This window comes from Indicator indicator, chromosome 23, assembly GCF_027791375.1.
Source record: "Indicator indicator isolate 239-I01 chromosome 23, UM_Iind_1.1, whole genome shotgun sequence".
In the NCBI taxonomy this organism is placed as follows: Eukaryota; Metazoa; Chordata; class Aves; order Piciformes; family Indicatoridae; genus Indicator; species Indicator indicator.
Genome location: NC_072032.1, coordinates 5194893 through 5207737, shown reverse-complemented (window position 1 = coordinate 5207737; position 12845 = coordinate 5194893). Strand labels below are relative to the sequence as shown.

At 42.1% G+C, this 12845-nt stretch overlaps 1 protein-coding gene across 1 annotated transcript in view; it reads right to left on the bottom strand.

Annotated features, from left to right (window-relative positions):
* SH3TC1 (SH3 domain and tetratricopeptide repeats 1) overlaps nucleotides 1-12845 on the bottom strand; it is a 37730-nt gene that overhangs the window by 4202 nt on the left and 20683 nt on the right. Inside the window, exon 19 of the mRNA XM_054391422.1 lies at nucleotides 12137-12225. Within this exon, the coding sequence (XP_054247397.1) occupies nucleotides 12137-12225 (89 nt within the window). The remainder of the gene's footprint in view (nucleotides 1-12136; nucleotides 12226-12845) is intronic.

The following is a 12845-nucleotide window of genomic DNA, read 5'->3' as shown; positions in this document are numbered from 1 at the left end:
CAGATCTGAAATTGTTTAGTCTAAAACAACAGAAGACAGAAAAGGGGTAAGATAAGAGGATTCAAATATGTAAAAGGTTGCTGAAAGAAGAGGGTTACAAGCTGTTCTCCATGTTGGCTGGGAGAGCTCAAGAAGAAAAAGACTCAAAATACTGCTAGGGAACTTTGGAACTGTTACTGTGAAAAATCTTTCTAAATATAAAGGGACTGAGCAAAGAGAGCAAAGCACTGGAACTGAGTTTCCTGGAGTAGATGTGGAATAGCTTTGCTTTTTAAGGCCTTCTTTTGAAGAAAATGTACATAGTTATTGTTCAGAAATTACTGCAGAAAGAGCTGAGCTGACCTGGGTAGGTAGAATCTTGAACACCCTTTCTACCTATGTTTCTGATTTTGTGACCATAATGCAGACAATCTGCCTGATTAAGGAGTACATAATGAGAGAGCAGATGGCCTAAAATGAATTTACGAAGCTCACTCAGAATTTCAAGAGAAAAGAAAGTAAGAGATGGATTAGAATCAGAGATGAAGAAGGCTTCAGTTAAGGCTATTGCAGCTTAATAGTTTGTGGTATGATAAAATCACAAGGCAAAAGCCAAACAGAAACACTGTGAAAGTGAAAAAGGTTGTACAGCCGGAGTCTGAGGTCTAGAGGTGATCAGAAGATAAAGTGCTGAGGGTGGGGAGATCAAAGAGGAATATAGAGCAGAAGGGAGGGTAGGAGAAAGAGAAACATTTCCTCTGGGTGGCATATATGGTGTCCTGGAAAGGTTTGCAAGATTAGAGAAGGATGTAGGGTGAGTAAAGGAATACCAAGGGTGTGGTACTCAACTCTATTCAGCATGTAAGACAAGACTTCTGGTAGGTGAGTTCCATGTATTAATGCAGCCTGCTGTCTTTGTGCTGTCATTACTGATGCCACTAGGTACTCAGGAGAGAAAGAAGAGCCTCAACAGTCACAATCCCTTCAAGTCTTCCTTCTCTTTCCTAATTTTTTTTTGTTGGTACCATCCCCTTTTCTATGACTGGTTTTTTCCTTGCTGGCAGAGTGACAAGGTTCAGGGGCCTGCAGATTTTATGAATCTTTTTATGGTGGCCTGGTCTTGTAGAAGGGTGATGTGGATGTCACAGGATGGATGTCAGCCAACCCTTCTCAGGGAGGGTCGGTACAGAGGGTGCCAAGAGGGATGAGGATTTGAAAGGCTGAAACAGAATTGTAGAATTAATTACAGAAATATAGAATTAATCCTAGGAATGGGAGTGAAAAGTTTAAATTCATGAAGAAAGCTTATTCTGCTTAATCCATGAAGAGACAAGTTGTTCCTTTTCACTTAGAAACACTTAGGGGATTTACTCTAGAGATGGTGCCTGCCTGGGATACATGGTGCTTTTCTCATCAAATTTATCTAATTAAACAACCAGTCCAAGGAAGAATGCTGAAGCAAAGTGGATTTAGGATTCTTGCCAACCTCAAGTTTTCAAACTCCTGAGTCTTTTCCTAATGATGAATTATAAAGTTAATGATCTCTATTTTATTTCTATTTATGGTTTTCTAAGTCTAAGAGTTGAGTTGTTGAGCTTCCTTCCATGAAATGAGAGCTAGAAAATTGTTTTATTAGGGAACAGAGGCTCTCCAATGACTGCAGTAAGTGTTTTATGGAGAACACCACATTGTCAAAATTTCCCATAAAATTAAAAGAATGGAAATCTTTGGTTTAAGTTAGAGGTCTAGAACTTGAAGGTAAGTAGGACTTCTTGTGAGGAAAGAAAAACACAACTTAAGGAAAAGAGGAAGGAAAAAAAATAGCATAAGCACAATGAGGATTATAACACTGCCTGAAGATTCCCTGGCAAGGCTGAGTGATGGCAGGAAAAAGGAGCTAGTAGAGTTCAAAAGCCAGGGTAAGAAGGTTGATCAGATGAGTGAAACCATGGTGCAATGGAGAAGCAATGGATCAGCTGTGGAGAGGATAACCATGTAAGTTGTGATCTGTCAGGGTCAGTCCAGAGGTTAGTGTCTTATTTATGCTGGTTCAAAACAGATCATTGGACACGAACAGAGCTAGTCTGAAACTGAGATTTATGCTAGAAGGAGCTGTTGATTTGGAAGCAATAGTTTCCCCCCATCCTTCCACCACTACTACATTTTAAACTGGAGCTCTCCACCTAATTCTGTGACTCAGGCTAACTTTGAGTGAGAGGGCTAGGATACAAAGATGGTTGTGAGAACTTCTCACCCAGGCTGTGGGCATTTTTATCAGCTTAGCCCTTGGCCAAAGCAAGTTAAGAAGACAGGTGCTGCTCTTAGGCCAAGCTGTTTGCCATAGGGCTTTATTTGCTTAGCCTGGCACGTTTTGTATGATGTCAGCACATAAAGAATGCTCTGCAGATAAAGCAAATGGCAAATGATTTCATGAGCCTGTTAGTGACAGATGTGTGCAGTGTGAAGGAACTAACTCTGTAGCTCAAGCTACAGTGCTTGTCAGGACCACGCTCTTCCAGCTCGTTAATTGCATTTCTCTGGTTTGTCTCCACGGATGATTATCTGTGAAACCTCCCTAGCAGTCTTGACAAGGCCTTCTGCTTGCCACCCCACCACGGGAATGCCTGTTGGAATTCTGTGTACCACTATGGAAGCCACAGTGAAAGGCAGATGGATGTTGTGCCTCTTTCATGTCTGCCTCAAACCCCTTTGCTATTCAGGGCCAAGTGCTGCCTTGTATATGAAATCTCTCACCTTTTTTTATGATGAAAAACGTTGTTTTATCAGTATTGTCACCAAATTCCTTTTAGCAATGTGCTTTAACACACATGTCATGGCTTTTTGGGGTGTTTTGTTTTTTTTTTTGACAGTGACTGGGTAAGAGAAGGGCAGATACAAGATGCTCTAATTTGCATGAGGAAATTACTGAACCATATTAAACTTGTTCCTGTCCAATGTCTGAGTGCTATCTCAGCTCTCTAGATGGATACCTACATCCTCAATAAAACCAGTGAAGCTGATCCTGAGGGTATGTTCAAGACTCAGGTTTTACAATACAGTAAGTGAAGTTTGATGCAGCTTGCTAGCTCAAAGGTTCTGTAGTGGGGGCACTACTTGATAGTCTCAGCAGACCCAGCAAAGGCTAACCAGGCATGTTCTTGTCCACAGAGAGAGCAGTGAACAGTTGGCACCATCACATTCATTGATTAGTCCTAAATCCATGCAAAGACTTAGAAAGAAGTATATGCCTTTGAAAGGAGACCAATCTCTCTGTCTGCTGTTGAAACTGTATTTCCAATTTGGCTTCTCTTTGCAGAAGAGAGAGTAGTGGAACACATAGGATTTATGAATTGTCCCCAGCAAACTTATGTTTCATCTTTTAGCTACATTTTTAGATTTGAAAATAGCGTCTGCTCCTTGCCTCTCACTCAAAGAGACTTTAGAAGAGATTAGTTGCAACAATTTTCTGAAAGCCTAACATAATGAAACAGCTGAAAGAGAAGCTTAAAAGAAGGCAACTGAAAAAAGAAATGTATTCCCCACCATGACCATAACTCATAGCTCTACTGTGTGAGAACTCAAACTAATCCATCTGGTTTTGGTTTTCAGTCACAGATGAATTAATAGCCCCTCATTTAAGTTACTGCATGGAACCACTATGAGCTTAAAGAAGCATTAGTCATTTTATTTGCATTCAAAGGGTTCTGGTTTTTTGAATGTCAGGAATATCTCTTTGCTTCAGAAAGGAACATATCCTGCATAACAAGGGTTACCAGAGAGGTAGGAAAATCTGCGTGAGCTGAAAAATTGATTACATAGACTCATTTGGGTTGGGCAAGGATCCTCCTGTGTCATCAGTTCCCTTCCACTGCACCAAGACCAAACTGATGATATCAATTGGATTGTGGGACAAAGAAAGTATAATTTCAGCAAGGACAAACCCAGAATTATTTCAGTGTATGTGTATGAAATTAAGGACCTCGAGCTGTCCTGGTCTATCTCCTGCAGAAAACACCAGCAAGATTTGGATAGTTTTTGCCAACATTCTCTTCAATAACCTACTTGGCTATCAAAATGATACACTTACACTCTAAATACGTGTTTTTCTCTTCTCACTGTTTTTTCAAGAACATTACTAAAAGCTCTTCAGCAAGTGGTTGTGAGTGGATTGCTGGAAAGCAGGGAGGGTAACTCAGGACCTTAGAGTCTGCAACAGTTAATGTTCATTGCTTATGAAAACAGTTTGAATTGGGGGAATATACCTCTATTCAAGGGAAGCCATACCCTGTGGAAGCAACTCTAGTCACAGCAGGCTTCCTCCTCCAATGACTATTTCAACTCTCTCTCAAGCCTGTCCTAGTTTCCCCGTTGCTTCCATGTGGCATTGGGCCAGACATCTTCACCAATGAGTTGGAAACCCTGATAGATAGGAGAATATTTAGTCCATGCGATAACAATTCCAAAAAATGACCATGTTACAGTGGAGCATCATGAAGAATTTTGCTGCAGTAGGAATTCTGGTCTTTCATTTTGGTTTTGACCTAGAAATTATCTGACATGCTATAGACCAATAAATTGTTCCCATTTTTTTGATGGTATCCATAGTTTTGAATAACCTCAAGCAGTTGTTTTGCAGTCTGTACTCTTTTTTTCTCTGTTAGGCTCATCACCCTTACTTCAGATTTCATAGGAAGGTAGAGACTATCTTAAAAACAGTTGAAATTGCCACTTACCACTGATGTGTTCTTCGTTTTTAAAATGTTGTTTGCTCTGAGGTTAATTCAAAAGGCAGCACTCAAGCTCAGGAGCATGTTACCTGTTATTGAATATTACATATGTAAGTCAAAATATAACTTGTTCTCTTGTAGATCGAAAACCAATCTGATATGCATGCATGGCAATAGATCCCTTTCATGTCCCAGGGAACCATAGGAGGTAACAGCTTTGTTCACAGTAAGCAGTTTTAGGATGTCGTTGTTTAGGGAGGGTCCCAGGAAAAAAGGGAACTGCTTGAAAGAGTCCAGGACAGAGCCACAAAGTTGCTGAAGGCAGTGGAACATTTTCCTGCTAAGGACAGGCTGAGGGATCTGAGGCTCTTTAGCTTGGAGCAGAGGAGCCTGAAGGGTGACCTCATTCATGTTTACAAAGATGTGCAGGGCAGTGTTGGGAGGACAGAGCCAGGCTCTGCTCAGTGATGTCCAATGACAGGACAAGGGGCAATGGGGGCAAGCTGGAGCAGAGGAGGTTCCACGGGAACAGAAAGAAAAACTTTTTCACTGTGAGGGTTCCACAGCCCTGGAGCAGGCTGCCCAGAGAGGTTGTGGAGTCTCCTTCTCTGGAGACATTCAAAACCTGTCTGGGTGTGTTCCTGTGTGACCTGCCCTAGGTGACCCTGATCTGGCAGGGGGGTTGCACTTGATCTCTGGAGGACCCTTCCCTCCCCTCTGTCCTCGGAAAGCTTTTTTGTGTGAAACCAACAAACAAAGTGTTCTAGAAGCCATCTCCCTTTATATGCATGGTAGCAGCTGTTTTGCCCCTGGGTGCATTTGGAATTGTTGGATTTTCAGGTGACAACTTCATAAACTTTCAGAGAAAATAGAGTGGGGAAGAACCAAAAATATCAATGCCTGCACCTCTCACCTCCCTCGGTCACCAGTTCTATAGAACAATCCTGCACTTCTCTGAAATTAAGACTTCTACTAAATATTTTATCTTCCCCATATCTTGGGCACAACTTTGTCACTAAAAGGAGTTTATTTTTAATTAAAAAAATAATTTCCAAATCCTTTTGGATCCCACACAGTGCCTCCAGCAACAGCCTGGCTGTTCTTCATGGCAGAACCAGGGCCACAGTCTCTCTCATGCCACACAGGGACACCCTTGGTGGTTGCAATCCAGAACCTCAGCCTTGTCCTCTCAGTTCACTACTCTCAGGCACAACTATGGATATCCATTGAAATTAAAGGAGCCCAGTAAGAGTAATTAGAAGATAGTAATTAGGACCAGAGGCTTCTGACTGGCGTATTCTATAAGTAACAGCAAACAGAAATAAAAACTGAATGGAGTAATTAAATAATTCTATTGATGAATCATGTCTAGCACCTGTGGAACGCAGAAATCAGCCACTCAGGCTGTAAATTTCATAATTTTTTTGTTCACATAAGCAAGACTCAGTTCTTGCAGCCTGGCTCCTGAGCTTTGCCATTACCTCACTGAGGATTTGTGCTCAGGGGTGTGTTTGTGTTTGCAGAGCAGTGGAAATTTTTTTTTTTTTTCAAAGAGTCTGAAAATAAAGCCTGCGTGGTTTTCAATTTGGAAAATATTTTCCTTGGCAAGGAAAGTGATAAACTCAGTGGCTAAAAATGGTGGACTTTCTAGGGTGTATTTCTTGGGTTATACCTGAAATAGGACAGCAAACTCAATGACAATAAATCTCTCAGCTGACAAAATTAGTACAGTAGTGTACTAATTAAACTCTGCCAATTAAACACAAGAAAGCTCTCATTAGTCTGGACTTCTGGAGGTATGTAGTGATACAGGTCATTCATTGCACATATTGATTTGGTGCTATGGAATGGGTCATTGTATCTTTGTAACCATGGTAGAACACAGTGGAATATTGCTGCAGGCAACGAAAAAGCAGTAGTGGGACACAGTGGAGTATTGCTGTAGGCAATGAAAAAAAGCAGTTGTCTTTGAGGCTCCAGGGTGTTTGCCTCAGTTTTCATCAGCTTCAAACCACAGTACCCAAAGCTGGAATGCCACTGCAGACCAATCAGCAAAGGCAGTTGATGAGTAATGGAAGTTTACAACACTGAGGTCATTGTACTCTTCACACAACTGAGACCCAGCAGCATGGTAATTGCTCCTCTGGTTTGCTGCTGTCACTTCCTCTTGTCAGAGCAAAAACTGCTTCCAATCAGAACCTGCTTTTGGAACTGCAGAGCCAACATATGGTTATCTGGAACCTTAGGCTAAGCACTAAGATATTCAGTAGTGTTGCCCAGCAGTTTGTAGTAAACCACAAAGCCAGAGAGATTCCATGTTTTTTCACAGTGGTATTGACCTGTCAGGAACACACTGATGGAATTTCCTCCTTTTTCTAGCATCTCCTCCCCCACATTAACAGCGCTTGATCTTTAGGGACACCCTCCTCTTTCATTTGTTCTTTCTAAAGGACAGATTCATTAAGAATGTTTGGAAGTGCTCTCTGGATTGAGATGTCAACCAAAATAAGGCAAGGAATGTCTTCTTAGCAGACCCTGAAGAGACTTAAATATGAGGTCTGAGCAACTGGTGGTGTGGAAACTACTGTTCTACCACAGGAACAACATCTGGTCAAGAGATTCCAGTAGCTAAAATTCTAAGTGTCTATGAACTTCAGATTGCTGTAAGCATGAGTTTGGAGGACTGGAGCTTTGTTGTCAGGTGCCTAACATCTGAGCTATCCATTCATTTGTCTAGCCCACACAAGAGTACTTTTGAAGTATTTTTATTGAGGATGATGGATGGAAAAGAGATTGAGGCCAACAGAAACATGTAACAAAAACTGCTGTAAAAGTTTGTGTTGTGCCTGCCCCACTACTGAGTCTGATTCTTCCCAATAAATGTTGGACAGTTCTGGAGGCAGCTGCATTTTTCAGTTAAAATAGGGGAGTTTCACATTCAGCTGAAATAAAAATGTGCATATAAAATAATTCTCCTTATAAAAAATGTTTTAGTAGTGGAAATGGATTGCTCAACAGACCAGTAGCATGCAGTGGATATTGCATTTCTGCTCTAAATGATGTGTTTAAAGTCCAAGACGTTTGTGACAGTTGTTCATTAGCCTGCACTCCTCTCAATCTCATTTCCTAGTGGCCAGCCACACATATAAAAATCATCAGTCCTAGTGAGTAAGTGTTTTTGCATCAGCCTGAAGACTAAACTGTCCTCTCATAAACTGAGAAAGCCTTTTGGCATCAGCACTGCCACCGTATGTCATGCTGTGCCTGAACAGATAAAGAAATTCTGTCTGTCCCTTTTGCTGCCATATCTGCTTTCATTCACAAGCACTAAGCTTGTCTGAGCACAAGAATAATACCATGCAAAAGCTCAATCTTCCAAAGATTGTTTTATTGTTTAGCTTGGGTAGACCAAAGCCCATTCAGTGCCTGTAGGATGCAGGATTCCTTACTAAGCATCTATCCAGTGCTGTGGTGCAACCAGCATTCAAACTCTCCTCTGAACCCTTCAGCCTGATTTAATTCCATGAGCACTCACAGCCCTGGCACTGCTCACATGCACATCAGCACTGACAGTGCCAACCACACAGCTCTGCCCTCACAACACTGAAGGAAAACAGGTTTCCCCTATCTCTCTCTAGTGATGTAACCATGGTTTGGCCCCACACAACACAACCAAATGAAGTAAGGCTGCCTTAGTTGGTGGTTAGACAGCTTGATATGGAAGAGTCTGAATCACCACCTCCTTTGGCTTGTATCTACCAGACTCTGAGACACTTACAGATGGAGGCCTTTTGATCTCCCCATAGCTTAAGCTGTTATGTTTTCACAGAATCACAGAGTTTTGTCAAATTAAATCCTGAAAGCATTCAAATGCAAGGGATCAGAAGGATCTCTAGGGATCCAGTGCAACCCTGACACCCTGAGGCTCAAATACTTACAACCAAGATCTAAAATACATATAAAAATACATTTATCGAACTTGACAACCAAGATATAAAATATATAAAAATATGTATTTATCTAACTTGATTTTTAAAGGCTGCAGTGAAGGAGACTCTCCTTATGTAACAGATCCTGGTACTTCCTTACTCTGCTATTATGAAAATACACAATGCAAAGCTTTTGCTTTTCCCTGCAGATGAGAAGAGCAATCTTCTTGCTTTTATGAAGACTCTTGTATTTGCCCTCAATTTGTGGTAGACTAAACAAGCATTATTCCTTCAACCCTTCCTCAAAGGTCATATTTTCTTAACTTTTTATCAGTCTTACTGTTCCTCTTTGTACTCTCTCAACATCTTTATTGAGTTGTGTTGTGCCTAACACAGTTCTTCACCCAAGGTCTCACTGGACAGAGAATCCCTTTCTCTGTGTTGTCCATGACACTTCTAATGATTTGAAACTCCCCAATTTTGCACTACAGCCAAAAGGTTTATTCCTGTCTGACTCATCACCCATTACAGCCCCCATCCTCTTCTGCCACCCAGTCAGCTGTCCCCTGTTCTGTGTTTATTTTTCATAACACAGGTCTCTAACAGAAGTTTCTTTTCTCAAATAGATTTGATTTCTCAGCCTGTCCTCAGCGGTGCCTTTAGCCCCTTTCAGTTTGCCATCAGGAGCAAATTATAGACATCTAGATTTCCTCAAAACTGCCCAAAATTTTACCTCTGAAGGTGGCTGTTTGAAATCTTTTCCATCTTGATAGCAGTCCCAATATCTGGTTTCCAAGTGCTCAGTAAACCAGATGTTTATTTACATCATATGTGTTTGTACTAAAGGATGCATGATGTGACTCTGGTTTACAGTCAGGCATTTATTACTTCATCTTATTCCACTGTCTCAGTAAAGTCCTTATCCTGTTCCTCTGGCACATGAGCTCTGTGACAGTTTGCCATCATCTTGGTATTCCCTTCTGCCAGTCTAATGCCACTGGCATATGTTAGGTCTTGCTTTTTTAAAATCCCACTTCTGAGGTCCTTGGGGTTCCAGAAGAGAGGTGGATACCTAAATGACCACTGCAGATTTACCAAAGTGTAAAACACAACAAAGAATTGGTGTCAAATCCAAACCACACAGACTTTGCCCTTTTCTAAGTGGACTCTTTTTGATAATAAAAAAGTCCATCCAGGAGCAGGCCAACAAGATTTGTATGATCCTTGGAAAAGGGTGTGTGAAATAAATCTGTACCAAGATCTTTTATTTTAACAAGTTCAATTATAAGTGCATAAACTTATTTCTAAGTGATGAGTTAAGCCCCTAGAGTAACAAAATGGTTTATTTGCATGGTGAGCTCTTCTAGAGACTTTTATGAGTTTGTTTTTGTTCGTGAAAGAAGTTAGAGAGTGAAGATGATTTCAATGCAGAGTATGGACCAAATGGAAAGTGATACGTGACTGCACCCAGCAAAGAGCCACCTCCCCTTAAAGGGTTGAGCATCTGAAAGGAAGAAAAATGCCTTTAGGGTGTTTTCAGATGTTTTTTAAAGCTGGATGAACTTAATCCATTTTGTTTCCCACCATTTATTCAGAAGCATTGCCTCAGGATATGGATGACTTTAAATGCTGATATTCCACCACTCCCACAGCAACTGTGATAGTAAAAATTCAGATATTGGCCCAAATTTTGTGCATGTTGGAGACGTTTACAGGAGCTGACTGCACCTGTAGGCCTGAGGAACTCAGGGCTTGTTGCTTTGGTACTTTATTTCTGGCCCTGCTCCAGCACCAACCTGCCCTTGTAGTGAGTGGCCCAAAAATAAGAACCCAGTACTCAAGGTGTGGCCTCACCACTGCTGAGTACAGGGGGAAATCGCTTCCCTGGTCCTGCTGCCCACACTATTCCTGATCCAGGCCAGGATGCTGTTGGCCTTCTTGGCCACCTGGGCACACTGCTGGCTCATGTTTGGCTGGCTGTCAACCAGCAACCCCAGGCCCTTTTCAGCGGGCAGCTTTCCAGACACTCTTCTCCCAGTTGTGGAGTGTTGCATGGGAGTGTTGTGACCTGAGTGCAAGACCCAGCACTTGGCTTTGCTGAACCTCTCACAGAGCTGGCCATGGCCCATGAGGCCAGGCAAGAGCTAGGTCTAGATAAGACCCAAGTATCTACCACAAGCCTGTTGTGTTAGATGCACCTTAAGAAACATTCAGAGCAAGCCTGTGTTATTTTTAGACAAGCAGAGAGGCTCTGTCACACTCATTCCAACTTCCAAAAACTTAAATATTTTCCATGCAAGGGTAGAATTCCCTTCTGGTGACTTGGCAAAGAAAGGGCACTTTGAGCAGATTTTGTACATCTGCTACCTCAGGAAAAACACCTGCTGGAAATTTTCAAGAGCTTTCCAGCACATAACTCTCTAAAGCAATGAATTCTTTAGCTGGCGTGTGGGTTTGATGGGAGTGCAAGTCAGAGCAGTGAACTTGCCTTTTCGTGTGCAGGTACAATCCCTTTGGTGTGCAGGGCACTGCAAAGGCAGCTTACCTGTCACTCAGTGTTTAAAGTGACAGAAAAAGAGTAATATTCCGGGAAATAAGTGTCATTTTTCTTCCATTTATGATCTAAAAAGGCAAAATGAAAGCAGAGCATTATTAGAAACAAAATATTCAGAGGAACATCTCCTTAGCACTGCAGCAGACAGCACTCTAAGGTGGATGCCTGTGCTAAGTGGGCTGCTAACCCTGCCAGTGCCTTTGTTCATGGGGTCAGCATTTTGAACATCTCTGCCTAAGATGGTATAGCAAAGATAGTGGTTTCTATTGTCTAGAATGGCAGCAGAACACCAGGGTCGTGCAAACCCATTCATGTGATGTCCCTCTTGAGACAAACTGACCCTTTAACACTAATACCAACAGGTTTCAGCACATCCTTGGCTCGCTTACTAGGCTTCTGCTCTACCCCATTGTTCTCTACATTCACTCCAGGTGTCCTGTGGAGTCTCCATCTCTGGAGTTATTCATAACCCACCTGGATGCAGTCCTGTGCAAGCTGCCTTAGGTGATCCTGCTTCGGCAGGGGGGTTGGACTTGATTTCCAGAGGTCCCTTCCAACCCCTATCATTCTGTGATTACCAAATGAAGCTGTGCACTTCTTCTGAGCCACCCAGCTTTCTCTAGGTTGTGGACAGGTTAGTTTTCAGAAGTGTTTCAGATTATCTTAGAAGTATTCTCTTGACCTGCTTTTACTCCCTGCTATTGCTTGCTTGATTTCCTGAAGGATGTTTCCTTTGCAACAAAGCACACAGATGCTTGTCTGGAGGTCCGGTCTTGCTTGTCCTGGGAACGGGGCTTGAAGATTCATCTCGTTCTAGGTCCTCACTTTTTAAAGGATTTTTTTGAGTGGGCTTGCTTTTTTTTAAGAGATATCAGATTTTGCTTGGAAAGAAGGGTGCTGGAAGAGCAGCGTGCTGCTGCTTCAGGTTTTCGAACTCGTCTCCTAACCTGCTGGCCTGGAGGGCAGCGCTGGGAAGCTAGAGAGCGCCACCGTGTGGCTAGAGGCTCTCTCGGCTAGCAAAATCCAGCGCTTGGCCCTGCAAGAGAACGGCTCAAGGTTGGATACATTAGAACCTGAAAAAACACAACATGAAGCAGGCTGAACTTCTCCGAGGAGGACAAGGCTGGGGACGTGAGAAAGCGGTGGAGCTCTTCCTCCAGTTAAAAAGGAGGCTTCTGGTCATTTGGTATCCGTTAGTCTCATCTGCCACTTTCTATTGTGTTTTATGCAGAGATGCCTAATGCACCTTTCCCCAGGTTTGATGGGATAAAGCAAAAAAAATAGAGTATGTAGCCAAAACCCCCTAGCTGGTTTCTGAGACTCTCCACATCTTCCAAAGACATTTCCATACCTCCATTCTTGTTAACGTCTCTTTACAATCAACACTTCATACGGAAGCTGTTAGGTTACAGAAAATAAAAGGCATCATTTCACAGTTTCTGAATATTTAATTGTAAGATTATCAGATTAAGACATGAATATCCCTTTGCAAAAGGTAGAGCATGACCTGTCATTTCCACATGAGCTTTGGAATGAAAATATTTTGAGGCACAATGATTTAGAGCTATCAAAGTTCAGAGCCTAGAATGTTTGCAGCTGAAGTGAAATGGTTCCGTTTCCTGAATATCATGTTGTTGTATGTAATGAAATGCTGTA